The sequence below is a fragment of the Argentina silus genome, assembly GCF_951799395.1.
Source record: "Argentina silus genome assembly, chromosome: 12".
Taxonomy (NCBI): domain Eukaryota; kingdom Metazoa; phylum Chordata; class Actinopteri; order Argentiniformes; family Argentinidae; genus Argentina; species Argentina silus.
The window spans coordinates 11445860-11464519 of NC_139666.1; the positions used below are offsets into that span (position 1 = coordinate 11445860).

The 18660-nt window shown below is 44.1% G+C and overlaps 1 protein-coding gene across 2 annotated transcripts; it reads left to right on the plus strand.

Annotated features, from left to right (window-relative positions):
* Positions 1–163: 163 nt before the first annotated feature.
* Positions 164–18427, plus strand: dync1i2a (dynein, cytoplasmic 1, intermediate chain 2a). 2 transcript variants are annotated; one of them, XM_083682340.1, is made up of 16 exons: positions 164–223; positions 2318–2423; positions 2634–2745; positions 3741–3831; positions 5862–5977; positions 10637–10723; positions 11069–11231; positions 11329–11428; positions 12380–12505; positions 13612–13758; positions 14460–14573; positions 15075–15208; positions 16371–16515; positions 16617–16757; positions 17054–17179; positions 17664–18427. In XM_083682340.1, the coding sequence occupies exons 2-16, from the start codon at positions 2328–2330 to the stop codon at positions 17775–17777; spliced, it is 1812 nt and encodes a 603-aa protein (XP_083538466.1). In that variant the 5' UTR covers positions 164–223; positions 2318–2327; the 3' UTR covers positions 17778–18427. The 2 variants fall into 2 exon arrangements, with proteins under 2 accessions (XP_083538466.1, XP_083538467.1); XM_083682341.1 differs by lacking the exons at positions 164–223; positions 2318–2423; positions 5862–5977 and having other exon boundaries at positions 2673–2745.
* The last annotated feature ends 233 nt before the right edge of the window (positions 18428–18660 follow it).

Sequence of the window (18660 nt, forward strand, 5' to 3'; positions counted from 1 at the left end):
TAATATGTTAGTGAGATGGGCTATCTCTGGTAGTATACACGCATTGGAGCCGAGAACTGCAACTAGGAGTAGTAGAGCGCTCCCTGCTGGCGCAGTAAGCAAACGTTCAGCAAAATCTTTGCAGTTGAATGTCCGTCTTCAGCGTCCGTAGTTCTGCATCCGTTGTGTTTATCGGTGTTTCATGACTTGTGATTCAAGGCACTAAAGCCGAGGAGACATCGAGGTTTGTTTACAAGCTACAGACTAAACATGTATGTAACGCTTACGTATAGTAGTGTAGGCTTCACGTTGTCAGCTACAGTTAAGATCTACGGTTTAATCGCGAGCAAAAACTCCTGTTGTCAGTTGTCTTTGATTTGGCAGGCTAGCTAGCTAGCTAACCCCCCACTGTCATTTCTGCAGTACGTAGGCCGAGTAGCGTGTTTTAGCTAACTAGCTAGGCTAGTAAGAGCTTGTTTTGTTGTGTTAAAACGGATTATCCCACAATCACATACGACTACTCACATACCTTTGCAACAGATAAATGTTCAGTATGATACGTTAAAGTCAACGCTAGCTAAGTGTAAAGGATCATTCGGAAGCGAAGCAGTTTTGTCTACAGGCACAATGTTATGGGTGGGGCCGCTGCTATGACAATGATGATATATTTGGAAAATCTGCCAACATACACATTACTTTTTACACTTACATTGATTTTTGTAACATTAGTTAACACTATCTCATATACAAAATGTGGGTAGGCGTGTATAACTGGAGAAGAAAGGCTAGGCTAGGCAGTGAGCAGCCATGAGAGACGCTGATGTGATGATGAGATGCTCATCACGTCTCTTGCCCGTTAGCGAGCATCTTTCACTGACTGACAGCATCTGCTGCTGATGTCCGAGTTAATGAGGTTAATACAAGCACACAGCTTTAGAGTGAGGTAGCTGATTATGATAGAAAAAAAAACATGCTTCATAAAACATCCTGATTGGTGATATTTCACGTTTGTACTATTGTTTCTCTGACTTTTTATGTACAGCACTTTGAGCTGCAGTCTGTACGAATAAATGTATTATTTATTGTATCATATGGCAGTGATCATTCGGCCTACGGTCTTAGTGCGCTGAGCAATATCTATTTTTAAGCTTAGGCATCTCTGCTCTAGCAACTGGTTGCATCTTGTTTTATTGTGAGTCATAACAGTATGCCTTGCTATCAGTAATTGTAAATATGGCCTTGATGAATTTAGTTGTCTATGCTCTGTAGTGCATCTTCTTGTACTGCAACTGAAAGCGGATAGGCTAGTATATCTTCATCGCAGTCAGCATTAACCAGTCTTTCCCCCAAAGTGCTTATTTTGTGTAGCACATTAGGCTACACCAAAACAGAGTTAGGTGGGAAGCCTGGCTTGGCCCACCCCAATGAAGTTATAATAGAGGAAACATTGAACCAAAAGGTATAAGATAATAATCTTAACACCTCCTGCAAGAGCAGATTTTATAGGCTGTTCTAAAATCTGAAGAAAATGCAATGTTTTGAATCTATATCCACATTGTCTTTTCAAGGTGGTTTATCCAATTGATTGGGTTTTCACACTATGCGGTGCACCTTATATGAAAAGTCTATAGCATAGAGAATGATTTCAATATGAAAGCTCAGAGACATCCATTCATTGTCTTAGGCTAAGTTGTGCAATCAAGACAAATGCCTAGAAGTGGTCCCCATGATGGATGCTGACAGGGTCAAGTGCTATGGGGGATATGAGGACTGATTAATGCTTTATGCAGAACGATAAAGCTTCTCTTGAGATTATCAACTTAATCTCTCTGAAGTTCGGTTGAGTTCAGCAGACAAAAGAGGCTTGAATGGGGCTTTTGGCCAGAAAAGGGGGTTTCAGACCAGGTGGTCAGGACCCTGCTAATAGTAGAGCATCCAACCATTCTCTGTCTAGACAGTAGAGTGTGCTCTTGAGCCTGATCTGAGCCCTGCTCAAACTTCCTCATCAAAAGCTAACACTGGTTCCCTGATAGGGCCAAACTGCTCTGACCTACGCAGAGCACAGCAAAGGAGCAGGTGCTAGTCTCGTTTTATTACACTTTCAGAGAACACCCAGAAAATGGAGGCCCAGTTTCTTTAAACATTTGACTCTGACCATACTGTCGATTCCAATGTGTTTGGATTAGTGGGCTTTTGTCCCATAAAAACGGTCAATTTAAGTATTGAATACGTACATTTTTACAAACAAATGCAGGGAATTTATCAGACCCACTGTGATAATTCGGTTTGGTCACCTCCTCTCAGGAGTTTTAAAAAAGGCTGTGTTTGTGTCTTACAGCTTTGGCATCATGTCAGACAAAAGTGAGCTAAAAGCGGAGCTTGAAAGGAAGAAACAACGCCTGGCTCAGATAAGAGAGGAGAAAAAGGAGCGCAAGAAGAAAGAGGTGAGAAACAGGGTTTCACGCACACTATAGTCCCGTGAAACGCTTTGTATTTATGAGTGCACAAAGTATCTGAATATTAAGAGAGGAAATAGGGATGAGGGAAAACAGGGTTAGGGTTTTGAAAACAATGCAGGTTATCTGCACCCTAAATCCTCTTGTCAAACCATAACCTGAGAACTAATAAATGTGTCTGTTCTGCATGTCTCCTAGGCTGAACAGAAGAGAGATGCTGCCCCACAGGATGACTCAGACCTGGAGAAGAAGAGGCGTGAGGCAGATGCCCTTCTGCAGAGCATGGGCATCATCTCAGATGTCCCTGTCGGTAAGAACACCTCTACTAGTGCTGTTGCATAATTTTGTTGATCACTGTAACATTAGCATTACAGGCCTACATGAATAACCCTCTAGCATAGTTTAGACCATCTGATCCTGTCCAGAGCCAGACAATCTGAATAAGTACAAAGCAAATGTTTGTCACCCAGAGACAAACCCTGTCAATATGTTCACATTAGAGAACAATGTCACCAAGCTAACAGAAGGGGGCAGAAGTGGTCCATGATAGACCCATTATGGCCTGACAGCCTGCAAACAAGAGGCTTTGTGTCAAAGTAATGTAGGGAACTGATGTTATAGATGATTCAGATGTTAAGTGAAACTCTTTCATTTGAGTAGATTTGGAAGAATAACTTAAAATGTTTAAAAATGTTTTAGTAAGATTTGGTGCATTTCCTACATAGTTGAACATTTTTTAGAATAATTGTGACATTCTGGATACAAGTGTTTCTTCTTTGGTTCCACTATTGAATGTGTCAAATCCTTTATTTTTCCTCTCACGCTTCTGGTTTCTAACATGTTTTTATTTTTTATTTAACCTTTATTTACCTCTATAACCTTGTTGTCTCACCATCCATTTGATTTTGATATGTTGATTTGTGATTGCATATTTCTAACATTTAAAAAAAATAAATATATATATTATTCTGTAGATACAGTATTACAATTAAGATACTTGTTTTATTTATTCATTCATTTGTTTATTTATTATTATTGCATCCATTTGGGCTGTGCATTTGTTACTCAGATTTTCTTATCTTTTCTACTACACATGACATGAACAATAACCGTTCTTCTTTTTCTTTTCTCTTTTTTGCTGCTCATATCCCCTCCATTTTTTGCTTTTTTGCATGCCGCATCTCCCTTCTTTTTTTTCTTTTTACCACTGCTGCCACCGCAACACTGACATACCGTTTGTGCCATTGTGAGCAGACCAGCCTCTGCGCGTAGTAACAGAGGATACCTGTCTGTTTCACTATCTAGTCCCTCCTCCCATGTCTCCAACCTCCAAATCGGTGGGCACGCCAAGCGAGGCAGGGAGCCAAGACTCGGGCGATGGCGCCGTGGGACCCAGGTACAAACACCCCTGAGCGTAATGTTTTAATGACAAAATGCTTTCCTTTCTCTCAGGCAGAGCTTTCATCCTCTGTCAGCACAGTGCAGCGCTGCTGTAATTTAGGTAGCGACGCTCAGGCTTTTAATTGCAGGAATGAATGAGGGACTGCCAACCCAACCAAGGCAAATATTTGTGTCATCTTAAAGGCTTTGGTTTTCACAGGTTTGAGCATGTATCTTCTCTATAACATTTATTTTTGCACTTCAAGATATTGAGATGAGACAGGCCTGTGCCTTAAAATGAGATTAAAAACACCAGACGGACCAGTATTCTAACAGTTTTACTGGCATATTAAACCCACACGCATGCACACTTTTGACAACACAATCCTTTTTTTGTGCTATACAGTTTTTTTCCCTCTAGCGATACATAAATGCCCATCAACATTGCTACTTTGTGGTTTTTCTCAGACTCAATACTCAGCAATTTATACATTGGGCAAGAAGTTACACATTACTAGTATAGTATATCTAGTATAGTTCATCACAGACTACGCTTCAGCATTTGCAAAGTATTTACTGTGTATTAACAGTATCCCATCTCAAGCTTGGGTGCAGTTTTATATAATTAAAGAGAATGATGACTAGCTTATGCTAAGGGTGTGCATGTTTATTTTGTTTGTGTGCTGTTGAATTAGAAGAGTCCTAAATGAACAATAAAACACCAGGCTCCCGCGATGCCTGAGGGACTTCTTAACCCCTAATTAGAGCCCCGTCCCTGTGCTGAAACTCTAGCTCCCCCAGTGTCCCATCAGGGCCAGGGAGCTCTTCCTCCAGCCCTGGGCCCTACGTGTTGACTCATTTCCCTCACCAGCATGGCCATTTCCTACACACATGGAGGTCATGTTTTCCCCCTTAGGGCTCTCTCTCTCTCTCTCTCTCTCTTTCTCTCTCTCTTTCTCTCTCTCTTTCTCTCTTTCTCTGCCTCTTGCTCTCTACCTCTCTCTCTCTCCCTCTCTTAATTCAATTAAATTCAAAGGAGCTAACTCTCTCCCTCTCTCTCTCTCTCTCCCTCTTTCTCCCTCTCCCTTTGCCTCTCTTGCTGTTCTCTCTCTCTCTCTGTCTCTCCCTCTGCCTCTCTTGCTCGTCTCTCCCTCTCCCTTACCCTCCCCCTCCCTTCACGTGAGATCCAGGGTGGTTGGTGTGACACGGTTCAGGCTATATCAGCCCCTCAGGCTGCTCATTAGACCCAGTGTCATCCCACTCACAGGCCCTGTGTGTCCATGCATTTTAAACAGATACTGTCCTTGATCCCTCTGCCTGATATTCAGTACATTATTCATTTTTGGTGTGTAATAGAGGGTTGTCTTGGTAACAACCCCCCCTCCCCTTCTCCGTATCAACATATCAAGGCAAAGTTCGATGGAGAATGACAGTTTTTTTCTGAAGTGGAATATTGTGGAAAGAATTGAACAAAAGTTTGATTTGTGACCTGTATGTTTCGATGGGCATGTTGAGTGTATAAGTTCTAACTTGTTTCCTCTTGGTTTATGCCTGCTTTCTCTCACTAATGCCGGCTTGTTGCTGTGACACTAACCAGGACTCTGCACTGGGACTCTGACCCGTCCACTCTTCAGCTTCACTCTGACTCTGAGCTGGGGTATTGGACACTATCTTCTTCTCCTCCTTTGTTCATTTCACCCCTCTTTCAACCTCCGGGCACCGTTGCTCCTCTTGACCATCTCCCAAATCATTATTTCAATTCAGATTATAATGTTTAACAATCAAGTTTCGGTGCATGCATATGTGAGGCATCTTTCATTCATAATGCTAACTGAACGTCCGTTAGCCCACCTTTTCTGCTCCGTGAGTAAGTGATAGTTTGAAAATGTCCGCATATGTTTCAAAAGCAATGGATGTGATGAAGTACAAATGAAATGTTTGGGATGTGAGAACTGTTAGTTGTGCTGGGTCTCATACCCGGTGTCATGTCCTGCAGTCTGGTGTCCACGGCCCTGCGTTGTATGTGAAGTTTTGCTGTGCATTTAGGCGAGGACCTCTAAAGCTGGGTATGGCTAAGATCACCCATGTTGACTTCCCACCCAAGGAGACCGTGTCCTACACCAAGGAGACACAGACACCTGTTGTGACCCAGCAGAAGGAAGGTGAGAATTCTGACCACGAGTTTAATACGCCTTAATTATTAGATACTTGCGACAACTTTACAAGACTTTACTGTTGACTGTTTACTGAGAACAGTGCAGTTGGTTATCAGTGTTGGCGAACACTGCTGTGTGTGTGTGTGTGTGTGTGTGTGTGTGTGTGTATGTGTGTGTGTGTTGTGGCCGGCTGGCCTGTATGATCATACGAGTGGGAGCAGGAAGTGAACACAGAGTGGAAATGATCTGGCCTTACCGAGTAGAGATGAAAGCTATGGAAAATTGCAGGGGTCCGGGAAACATAAGAAGGCAAAGGAGAGATTAAATTCACACACTAGGCCCACTCCTTTTAACCCCCCCCCCCCCTCCACTCACCCCCATCCACTGACCAGTAGGGCCAATAGGGAAAAGAAACAGTAAATTGGGGGAGATATGAAATGTTATGTGCATACCCGGCTAGTGCATCTGAAACATGTCAATGTATGCAATGTATTTAATTGCTGCACAGCTTTCATGTGGTCAGCGATGCATATCTTCAAAAAATAATATTTACCCATAACATCCACATGTTGACCACATGTGCCACAATTATGTGTGATGATGTGATCCCGCTCCTCTTTCAATAGAGTGTCTTTAGTTCGCAAGATGCAGTTGAGGGTCTCCTGGAATTAACCCCATCTCACTTATTTAATCTTCATTATTAGAAAGACGTATCAGAGCTAGCTACTGCCAACGCTGCTTGTTTGTTGTTTTTGTTCATTTATCCAGTAAGCCTGTATTTACATGATCAGGTTACTGACTGTACACTCTTTTGTTATTACAATAACAATGTGAGTGAGTTTACTCAGCGAGGACTGGGGTTATGAACAAAGCTCCGTTCCCTAGTTGAGCTGGTTGTCTTTGTGCTAGAGAACCAAGTCTTCGAACTTCCTCTTCACACTTAAGCCTGCCTAGAACCCGGTCTCCTGTCAGATCAATCTCTCTGGTGGAAACTAGCCAGATGACTTGTGGTGATTTGTCATTGAGGAATGTGAATTGGCCTGTCTTGCTGCGAACAAATTGTGTGATTCTGTGGAAAACCATAAGCAGGGCCAGTGAAGGATGAAGAGCAGCCCTCTCTGTTCTGTTCTGGGGAGGTGCATGGACTCTCTAGGGCATTGTAAAAGTGTGTTAAACAAGGATGGTTCCTGCCGGCTGTTCAACACTAGACCCCCTTCGCTCTATGCCACTATGTAATCATTTCATCAACTCTCTCGCTTCCCTGTCTTCTCCCTTCAGCGAATAGGCACATAACAAAACACACTCAGTGACATTGTGCGTTTTCACGCCATCACTCCTGGCACTTGGTGAGACGGCGTCCCCTTGCCTGCTCGCGCCGCTCTGCTCATATTTGATGTTGGGGGTGGCGTCGGGCGCGTGCACTGATTGAGCGATTCATCATGTTGTCAAGAGGAGGCGACGGCGCGGCACTCTCAAGGTCAGCAGGCGGTGGTATGAGAGGGAGGCGCTGCCATGCTACAGAGAGAAAGAGGGAGTAGTGCCCCATAGCCCCCCCCCCCTGTGTAGCCTGTATTTTGGGGAGTCTAGGGGCAGTGTTTTTTCACAGTTCATCCCAGATCCACTGGACTTCCTCTAGACCTAATAGATCCTAGATCCTAATAGACCACATGGGCTTTTCGTAAAGGCAAATATAGGCCTACTCACTACTCCTTATGCAACTAGGACCACCACCATTTGAAAATGGTCACTATCTTGTTTGGGGGTGATTCCCTCTCTAGGTCATGGAAGGAAAGGCAGCGAATCAGACCTGATGTGCAGAAATCCACTGTGGTATATCTACAACAATAACATGTTCAGACTGCAATAACTACTAACAAGAGGTTGTAATTATGGAGAAAGATATGGGGGAGTGGTCTGAGTGGTCTGTCTGGTGCTCAGTGTAAAAAGGCTTCGGGTATACAGGAGTGTGAAGCTTTTGAGTAAATTAGAAATGTAATTAAATGTAATTGTTTTAATCACTTGGAATTCAGAGGAAGGTCAAAACTTTTAATCACTGAAGGACCTCAATAGCCTCTTGTTTGAAGTGGCACTCTTTGAACATAGTCACCTTTCCTACACTCGCACTTGACGATTAGTAAGCTACTTCTGCTAACTGTTCATTGTTGAATTGAATCTTTTTTTTTTTCTGAACTTCAATATACCATTCTAACCAGACTTTCAACATGCTACTCATGTCTAATTAAATTGCGTTCATTCAAGGTCAAGATTTAACATGAAAGTGATCAATGACAAATCTCGGATATCTCACCACATTTTTCTTCACGATTCTATCAAGCAGGGGGGACATGATATAAACCTTTTCGATCATCACATTCACAGAATGGTCATTTCGTGTTCTAACCCTCTTGTCTGTTGAGAGAGAGAGACAGACGGACAGAGAGGGACAGAGGGCTGTGAGAGACGCTTCACAGCTGACTGAGACCTCATCAACCTGCTTGTCAGAGTTGCTGTTGTCTGACTGCTGAAATCGCCTGCCTTATTTGGGGCATTACGTTATGATTTGTTGATGCCATATCATTTAATTGTCGTTAAACTAATAGCATAAATGTGTTTTAAGTATTAGAAGGGACATTCTCTGGTTTTCATTGACGCTGGTCTACTTTGTTTACTTAAGACTGTGAAAACACTGAATTGAATGAAGCTGTGTTCTTTATTTAGTACTAAGTGGGCTCACTCTACTGATATTGTCTCCATCCTCATCTATACTCCACACTCATCTTTACAGCAATGGAAGCTAAGGTTTGTGTAGCAGCCTTCATAAACTTAAAATGTGGAAGTCCGATTTTTGTTACCCATTCTGGACCTCTAGACCCGACCATCACACCTGCAGCGGGGAGTAAAGGTCATTAGTTTTGTACTTGAACAACACTGGACCCACATAGCGTTTGCATTAATATATTGTCCATTGACAAAGACCTGTGATTACACTCCCCCCTCCCCCTGCTCCACCCCCAAAAAGCTTTTATTTCTTAAGTGGTACAAAAGCCATAATTGGGCTTGCTTTGAGGGGAGGTGTCAGTGTGCAGGACATGGCTGATCCGGGTGAATTCTGTTAAATGTTTCTTTCCCCCTCGGCTGTGTGCTCCCTCCCCAGCAGGGTCAGCAGGATCACTAGCTTTTCTCCAAATGGCCATTTTGGCTGGCAGGTGCATTATACCCTTTATTTTCAGATTGTCTTTCCGCTCCTAATGCCTGGCAGGTTGATTGCTCTGGCTGCCTCGCCGAGGAAAGGGCTGACGAGCGCAGCCAGGCCCAGCTGAAAGACAGTGATTACTGTTTTCCTTTAAGCCTGATTGAGGCCCTTGAAAGGAAAGATTTTAACCTTCTCCTTTTGGTTGCCAGAGTACGGCCGTACATTGAAATGGTTTGTGTCATCAACCCAGTTCTGTAAACTCATCAGAACATCCGAACACCCGGTACACTCCCCCCCAACCGCCATCTGAGAAAGGAAAAAGAATCATTCTCCACGGACAAAGTGACGGATGACATTATCATTTAGATAATCTCAGTGGACAAGGGATGGAAGTGTGCATCGCTGTCATCCTAGATACAGAACCTATATAATATATACTCTACATGATATAGGGTTCGGAAGTAACACACAAATATTTCCTCATACACATGCAAAATGTTTGTTTAGACTATCCATTTATACATTGAAGGGGTAAAGGAGGATGTGAGATGTTTGTTTGAGAAAGCAGATTCGCCTCGTGTGAGTTTGAGCCAGTGTGTGGTTTGCCAGCTGGTCAGGCCTACAAGCTGTATTTTGTTGTACATTCTCTGGTGTTGAATAGCAGTTGTAGGACCCCCTGCTAGGACGGTAATTGCACAGGCTTGTCGTTCAGGGAGAGGCTTGTGTAGGGGCGGCCAGGCGGAAAACCTCTGTGCCATCCTCATGCCACCTTTCAGTAGAACAAGACAATCCCAGCAGTAGGGCCATCTGCTTCAGCACCGTCCCGTCAGCTGGCTGGACCAATGGGAGCGGCCTCGGGCAGCTGCTCCACGCCCTCTGCCCCGCTGCCCCCTGGCCTGGAAGGGGGCAACTTGTTACTGGGACACAGAGGAGATGGCTGCACTGACAAGTGCACTCCCTGTTGAATGGCTAGGTCTCATTATCAGAGTTAGGGGAAAGGGGAGGGGGGGAGGGGGACCCTACGACAAGACCCCCGCTGCGTCCTCCCCCTTCCACACAAATGACAACCTTGAGCTCTTTAGAAGGCGCAGGTCCTTTCAGGGAGGTGACAATGTGTTGGCTAAATCGCGAGAAACTGAATCATTCCATTCCCATACCCATGCTAGCCTGCTGGCAATTCAGAATGCTTTTTGGAAAGAGAAATAATTACTTTGTTGCAGTTGTAGCACCCAGTAGAAATAAAACCATGTTCACACAGACATGGATGTTTAGTTGTAATGTTCACCATTTATATGCACTTATGGTAATGCCATTCGTAGATTTAATTTAGCAAATTGGTTGCTCTACAATTCAATCTTTATAGTACTCCTATAGAATTAGATTTTTAATTACTAAACAATGAAGTGCGAAGTTTTGTCAGGCTTTGTCCAGTCTTTAACTGATATTTACAAGTTTATATCTTGTTTTAACAGAAGAGGAAGAGGAGGAGGAAACGGCTCCAGCAGAAGCAGAGATTGAGACCCAAACTGAGAAACCAATCCAGAAGGAGGAGGAGGAAGGTAGGCTAGAGTTGCAACTCCTTGATATACTTCTACACTAGGTCTCTCACTAACAATGCTAGAATTCAACTGCAACAGGTGACAACTATCAAAGGTGTTGTATGTGAAACAGTGTTGATGGAATTTCATTTATTTATTTATTTAAAAAATTCAACAACCATTGAATTTCACAAATAAGAAATTCTGATATTTATGGAATCAACTTTTAAAAAATTACAACTATTGCAAGTCGCTGTTTTTGAAATTAGTTGGAAATGGAGAACACAGCCCACACCTATGAGCTAGTAATTTATAGTCCACGACCATTATGTCTGTCTGTCTGTCTGTCTGTCTGGCTGTCTGTAGCACCCCCACATGAGCTGACAGAGGAGGAGAAGCTGCAGATCCTGCACTCTGAGGAGTTTATGACTTTCTTCGACCACAGCACCCGTATCGTGGAGCGAGCGCTCTCCGAACATGTGGACATGTTCTTTGACTACAGCGGCCGCGACCTGGAAGAAAAGGAAGGGTAAACGGCTAACATCACGCATTTACTTGACTTTACAAGACGCTACAGTTTCTGTTGTATTTTGACTCTTTTTTTTAAAAATTATTTTATTTTCTAGGGAGATCCAGGCAGGGGCCAAGTTGTTTCTGAACAGGCAGTTTATGGACGAGCGCTGGTCCAAACACCGTGTTGTCACCTGTCTGGACTGGTCCCCTCAGGTAACAGCCTTGCATCGTCAGAACCAGGTCATCGTCATGACTCTCCCCTTCAGCGTCTTAGTCACTGAGGGAAAACGCACGGCATCATTTTACATGTTGATATGCAAAACACAGTTATTTGAGCTTTCACTGGCCTGCTGTACCTTTTTGTCTTATAATTGAGCCACTTATTGTTTGCTATTATTAGTATAAAGAATGTTATTGCATTGAAATGACTTATCAAGCTGGTGGCCTAATTCTGTTTGATTTATGTGACACTTATTTAGCATATTATACATTTAACCACAATGCCCCAGGAACCTCGAACTTATGTCACGCACAAATTGTCACTTAGTTGGAGTCCATAATGATTTGTTTCCCCTTACGTCTCTCTTCATTTGATTCAGAGTTCTACAATGGCTTCTGACATTGATTGAACACCAACTCATTGTTCAACAACCTTGCTTGCTCAGAGCGATATCCATCCCCCTTGCGCTAAATTGTATATTCACAAACTGTAGACTTCAGTTTTAACAATATGAGAAGCAGCAGAGGTTAATGGTTTGTTTACATCTGGTAAGTGTTTGAAAGCAGGGCCGTTCAAGCCATTCGTTCTTCAGCCATCTCTGCCAGTGTTTTTAGTGTGCGCTGAAGGGTTGAGTTTCAAAGGTCCTCAATGACCTGCAGCGGCCAACTTTACTATTATGGTTTGTTCAGCTCTTCTCAGAAGTCTAGTGCTTAAAACATTATGCACAGTCGTAGGTTTAAGATGCAAACTTTATTTACCAGACTGCTGTTGGGTAGAAAAAGTTTCCCGGCCATAAATCTTGTTGAAGGAGGGGCGGTTACGCATTCTACTAGGCATTCAGTGGCACCGCGGAGAGCAGGGGAGGCTTGTTCACATGGAGCCAAGCCTGGGGGCCATGTCTACTTCCTCCTGACATTCATTTGGGCTGATTTGTCTGTCACCAGTATCCTGAGCTGCTGGTTGCCTCATACAACAACAACGAGGACGCCCCCCATGAGCCGGACGGGGTGGCCCTGGTCTGGAACATGAAGTACAAGAAGACCACGCCCGAGTACGTCTTCCACTGCCAGGTATTGAAGCCCCCCCCCCACCACCACCCCCACCCCCCACCCCCTCCCCTCTGTCTCATGGGTGGCTCTACCTCTGACGAGTGTGGAACACTGCCAACCATCCCTCCCTCCCAGCCCCCCCCCATCCTCCCTTCATCCACACTGTGATTTCACCGGGTTGGCATTACACATCCACCACATCTGTCCACAAACACATGTTAGTTGGAGAAGACCCATGGTGCTGGAGCTGACTGGCATCCAAGCTATAGACTGCAGGAATATTAAGTGTGCAGTGTTGTGGAGGGCTGGGGTAGTTAGTTATCATGTATATCTAAACAAGGGCCCTGTGTTCAGCACGGAGAGCAGGTCCTCCGCTAGTCTGCCTTATTATACTGCATGCCCTGAGGTTCCCAGACCAGGACAGGTTGAGTAGAACCACATGTGGCTACCTTCAGAGCGGATGTAGTCGAGAGGCACATCGCTCTGACGAATACAACCGAACAGAAGTGTGAACTAATTTTTCTTCATGCCCTCTAAGTGGGCGGGAAATGTGATTTTTCCTCACTGGAGTGTCACATTTTGGAAAAAATCACTGAGATTAATTAATGCGAACATTCGATGAGATGTTTGGGGTTGGTTTATTGAGACGGGGGACTACGGGGCGATGACTTCAGCCAGAGCAGGTAGAGACTTGGCAAAAGAGAATGGAGACATAATAACCGTGTATGAATAATGTGGACATAATCCATACGTGATATATCCTGTCGTGAGCAGCCCGCAGGAGAAGGCTGAGCTGTGAGTGGCGAGGTGTGAGTCATGGAAAACACAAGATTGTTAAACTCTAAAAAAGAAAATAAGCAGCACGCTATACAGCATGCTGGCATAGCGCTGCATTACCGTGAATGGCCAGGTCTGTATATTATTTCTAGTGAGTCTGAAATTGGGGGCTGCACGCAGCAGTCGTTGATTGGAGGTGACATCTGACATTACCACAGAGAGACCTGTCGCCCCGGCCGTCTCACTGAGCACTCATTCACCTCAGCAGACACTGAATATGTCTCTCCCTCTCTCTCTCTCTCTCTCTCTCTCTCTCTCCGTCTCTCTGTCTCTCTCCCGCCCTCTGCCAGTCTGCTGTGATGTCAGTAGCCTTTGCCAAGTTCCACCCTAACCTGGTTGTGGGGGGCACGTACTCTGGTCAGATCGTCTTGTGGGATAACAGGAGCAACAAGAGGACCCCGGTGCAGAGAACCCCTCTGTCAGCGGCTGCACACACGGTACAACACAGAACTGTTAATAACACACAGTTCTATATGGCACAACGCAGAACTGTTAATAACACACAGTTCTATATGGCACAACACAGAACTGTTAATAACACACAGTTCTATATGGCACAATGCAGAACTGTTAATAACACACAGTACAGTGTGGCTCAATACAGAACTGTCGTCTGCATGAGAGGTGACAGAAGTGACAAACATGTTTTGAACTCTACTATTGAGGTTATACATAATATATATTATGTGGTTTAAAGGGGCAATCTGGGATTGTTACATCCAGTCTTTTAAATTCATGATATATCACCATTGATTCTTAAAGAATAAAACGTATAAATGCCCCATGAGCATAGTTCAACTGTCTTACCTCATCAGAACATATAAGAAAATATAAGCTTGTTTACTTGTTTGTAAACAATGTCATTGTAAACAAACACTCTATAGCTTCAAAACATGATTAAAATGATAATTTTGATCTCATGGACGGTCAGTCCTTGCATCCATAGCTCATACTATGAATTTGAGAGTGGTTACATTTCTGCAGCCCCATTCCTCAGCTCTTTACCCAAAAAAAGGCAAGGAGATTGCGTTGTTGTTGTTTGACTCCCAGATTGTCCCTTTAATAGACCAGAGTGCATGACTGTGATAGTGTGATATATACAGACTCATTGTTGATCTCGTCCCCTCTGTCTCTGCAGCACCCAGTGTACTGTGTGAATGTGGTGGGCACTCAGAACGCCCACAACCTCATCAGCATCTCCACCGACGGCAAGATGTGCTCCTGGAGCCTGGACATGCTGTCTCAGCCACAGGTATCACATGGAGGAATATGTCTTATCATCGCCACAATGAGATGGGATTGGGATTGGATTTTTCCACATTTGTATTATTTTTTCCAAGGTTAGAGGGAGACAGAGACAGCAGTATTTGTCGCTGTTTTTCATATAGGCTTTACTGTCTGTTGCTTAATTCATAGTGAAATGTCAAACATGGGCACCTCACTAGACCCATCCGTTTTTTTTTTCTCTCCTGGCAATAACATTATATTTCTGGTGCAACTCATTTTTCAAAGTCAAGGAAATTAACTTTGGTAGCCATGTCATTCCGACTGTGCTGCCAAACCCCCATGTCAAATGTTAATCATTTATAAAGTGCTAGCTGAATTTAGATTATGCATTAATAAACTGTCAAGTGAAATTTATAGGCTGTGGTTAGTCCTAGTGTGTGTGTTAACATGAAGGCAGGGCAGAGATCTGTTTCTGAATGTTATTCTACCTCCCCTCCTCCTCCTCCTCCTCCCCCCTCTCCTACAGGACAGCCTGGAGCTGGTGTTCAAGCAGTCCAAGGCTGTAGCTGTCACCTCCATGTCTTTCCCCCTCGGAGACGTCAACAACTTTGCGGTGGGGAGCGAGGACGGCTCTGTCTACATGGCATGTCGTCATGGAAGGTAGCTATAGCTGCACCAATAGCCAGGCTCGCCCTCTCGTCCCTTTACCCACCGGACACCTACCGTACAGGAAACTGGGGAGGCTTGTTAGGGCCCGGGCTAAAACAGTGTGTCAAATAAATATATCCCTCTCACTTCCCAAAACCATATGAATCCAACACTTGATCTCCTGCTGTTTGAGGTTTCACTCCTACCCAGCCATCCTGTTTTTCTTTCAGCTTCTGTCAGTTGTGTTTGTAAAGGTTGTTCAACATAAACGGGGCACACATGGAGGGGAAACAAATCATTTTTTCCCCTTCTTTTTCATTGGAGTTTTTTTTTTTTTTTTCTCTCTCTCTCTCTCTCTCTCTCTCGGAGTGAGAGAGTTTGTTTAAAACTGGTTGTCCCATAGAGACATGAAACTGGAGTTCGTCGCACAATGCTCTCATTTGAGAACGAGCGGCTTCAGTACAGTCGCTGTATCGTCCAGCACTGAGGCGACAGACAAGGCAGCATGTCCCGAATCAGAGCGCTTCAATGGTAGAGCCCAGGTCTGTTAGGGATGTGGTGCTAAAGTCCTGCATTATGCCCAGAGACCGCAGAGAGGGGATAGTTGCTCGGATTTGCATCGCAGGATCACGGCTGTAATTGAGGGAATGATTTTCCACCTCATTTACAATGGTATGATACTCTCATCCCAGTTAATAACGCATAAGCATCACTCACGCTGAGTATTTACCTCTCCGGGTAATTGTCAGAGCCCTAGTCTGGTAACAGCTCAGTGCCATGTGACCAGGCAGAGTCTGGAAGCAGCGCCATACCACTGAGCTGGTAATACCCAGAGTCATGGCATTTTAAATAATGAAGGTGAATACTGCTGGGGTCCATCAGTATCTCTCAAAATCATGCTGAGTGTTATGCCCAACCTAAACCGAGACCAAAACAAAGGCCTTGAGTTAAGTGTGTGAGCTATGAAATTCTTATTCCCACTTGGCTGTTTGTGAATAATGGTAGTTGTCACATATTCAAATGTAGAGTATATCATAATATACAGTATTAGTAACCTTTAGATCACATATGTGCTGTCAATTTATACTGAACTATTCCTTAGGAAATGATAATGATGTGATGGTTGGTCAGTGTTTGGTGCTTATTCCCTGTGTATCATCTTTGTGGTTCACAGTAAAGCAGGCATCAGTGAGATGTTTGAGGGCCACCATGGACCAATCACAGGGATCGACTGCCACACAGCTGCAGGCCCCATCGACTTCTCACACCTGTTTGTCACCTCCTCCTTCGATTGGACGGTCAAGCTGTGGAGCACCAAGGTATTCCTTAACACACAGCAATGCTCTTTTTATATTTAGCTCTGGCTGTTCAGATTTTTTAAATGTGTTTTCACATCTCTCTCTCTCTCTCTCTCTTACAGAATAACAAGCCACTGTATTCGTTTGAGGACAACTCAGACTACGTCTATGATGTCATGTGGTCTCCCACTCACCCAGCTCTGTTTGCATGTGTGGATGGAGTGGGCCATCTTGATCTGTGGAACCTCAACAACGACACTGAGGTATCTGACACTGTGGATCTAGAACACTGTTTTATTCTCTATGTCTGACAGTGTTTTCACAGGATCTCTCACTCAGTAATGCATCATCTCCGACTCCCAACTCCCACGCCCAGTTCTTACTGAGCCCATAATTCTGTTTTTCCAAAAATCAGTGAACATCATGTGGTGTACGGTATATGAGTTAGACTACCATACGAAATCATAGAGATTCTGATAGCATTAATAGTGTTCTACAGAGCCAATCAATCTGTGTTGGTGTTCTGAGGGTCTTGACAAACACAGTGTTGTTTTGATAGGTTCCTACAGCCAGTACTACTGTAGAGGGGAACCCAGCCCTGAACCGTGTGCGGTGGGCCCACTCCGGCAGAGAGATCGCTGTGGGAGACTCTGATGGACAGATCCTTGTTTATGACGTTGGAGAGGTGAGTGGGGCAACACTGGGACAATATTTGTACCATAGAATAATATGACACAACTGAGTGAACTATACTTGAACCAGATTTGACAAACATAAGAATGTGTTTATTCGTGCAGAATTATTGCACATCAGAAATGAGAAATAAACTAAGATGATTGCGGTTCAACAGGGTTGTTCCCTGTATCTGGAGTGGAGGTTAGGGGGCCAGAGTTATAAAATTTGGCTCCCTGTCTCTGGACCACAATTAAGCCATTGTCAGAGCTCTGCTCCCTGGAGTCTACTCCCGAGGGTCTCTGAGTGTCTATGTCAGTCATGGCCTGACTGCTAAGCCCCAGATAGAGAGAGCAGCTCTACCCCCTGATCTCTGCCAGGGAGGGGTCAGGTCTTGGTGACAGTTAGAAAATTGCCTGTGATCCCCTGGCCCTTGAGAGGGTTGGAGCTTCAATAATATGAGTTGACAAATTTCTCTGTATTGTTTTTCCCTCCAGCAAATCGCCGTTCCACGCAACGACGAATGGACCCGTTTCGTCCGAACCTTGGCAGAGATTAACGAGAACAGGGATGACGCAGAGGAGCTGGCGGCTCAGCGCCTGTCTGCCTAATCGCCATGGAAATGCCAGTCTAGGGACCAGGGATGGGTGTCTTAATATCAGCCGCCTTGTTCTGATTTGAGGAAAAGACACAATGACAACATTGTCATCAGGAGTGTGGACATCTTTCTTTGGAGACATTGTAGTCAGATTTAATACACCTACTTGGATACTTATGCATTCTCTGGTTAAGCACCGCTCTCCACTGGGATAAGTGATAGGGCTATCAACCTCAGACACGACAAGAAACAAAGCCATCTTTCTCTGCAATACAAATCAGCTGGCATTTTTTTCCAGTACTCAAGAACCAGATGCCTTAAGGGTACAATGTCAACTCCAGGTCTCATGTGTCTGAATCCATACATATACTGTAAGCACTTTGGGTTTTACATGGCCACTTGTCTGCCAAAACACCCTGAGTATGTATTTGCGGTAATCATTCATGTGTTCACTACCTGTGCCCCTGTTCACTTAAACGGTAGTAAATGTATCACATCCTTACTACAGCCAGGAATGTAGACATCTCATCATAACATAAGCTCATGTTTTTCTATTTTCCTTTAACCTAGATGCACCAAAAGTCCACTTGTAAAATCAATCTGAATGTCTTTGTACAATTACTTATGTATTGCTCTTAACATTAAAATTGTCACTTAAAAGATATCAGAATTTGTTGAAGTTTGTGAAACAGGGAGTATGAATATTTGAGGATATGACACTGGTTTGGAAAATGTTTGATATCTGCTGTGTAAATTACCTACCCATACTGTATGTGGTATCCAGGGGAGGTTCGTGGAGGTAGAAACCGGAGGATACAATTTCTCATTCCATTCCATGAATTACAAAGAGCCCATTTCTACCTCCACCAGCCTCCCCTGGTAGTATCTGAGCAAAG

What these genes read in the sequence shown, in the direction of transcription:
- dync1i2a (XM_083682340.1), top strand. Translation starts at nt 2,328, where the DNA reads ATGTCAGACAAAAGTGAGCTAAAAGCGGAGCTTGAAAGGAAGAAACAA. An exon ending in AGGAGCGCAAGAAGAAAGAG is followed by an intron (nt 2,424 to 2,633) that starts GTGAGAAACAGG and finishes CATGTCTCCTAG; the next exon opens with GCTGAACAGAAGAGAGATGC. An exon ending in ACCTCAACAACGACACTGAG is followed by an intron (nt 16,758 to 17,053) that starts GTATCTGACACT and finishes TTGTTTTGATAG; the next exon opens with GTTCCTACAGCCAGTACTAC.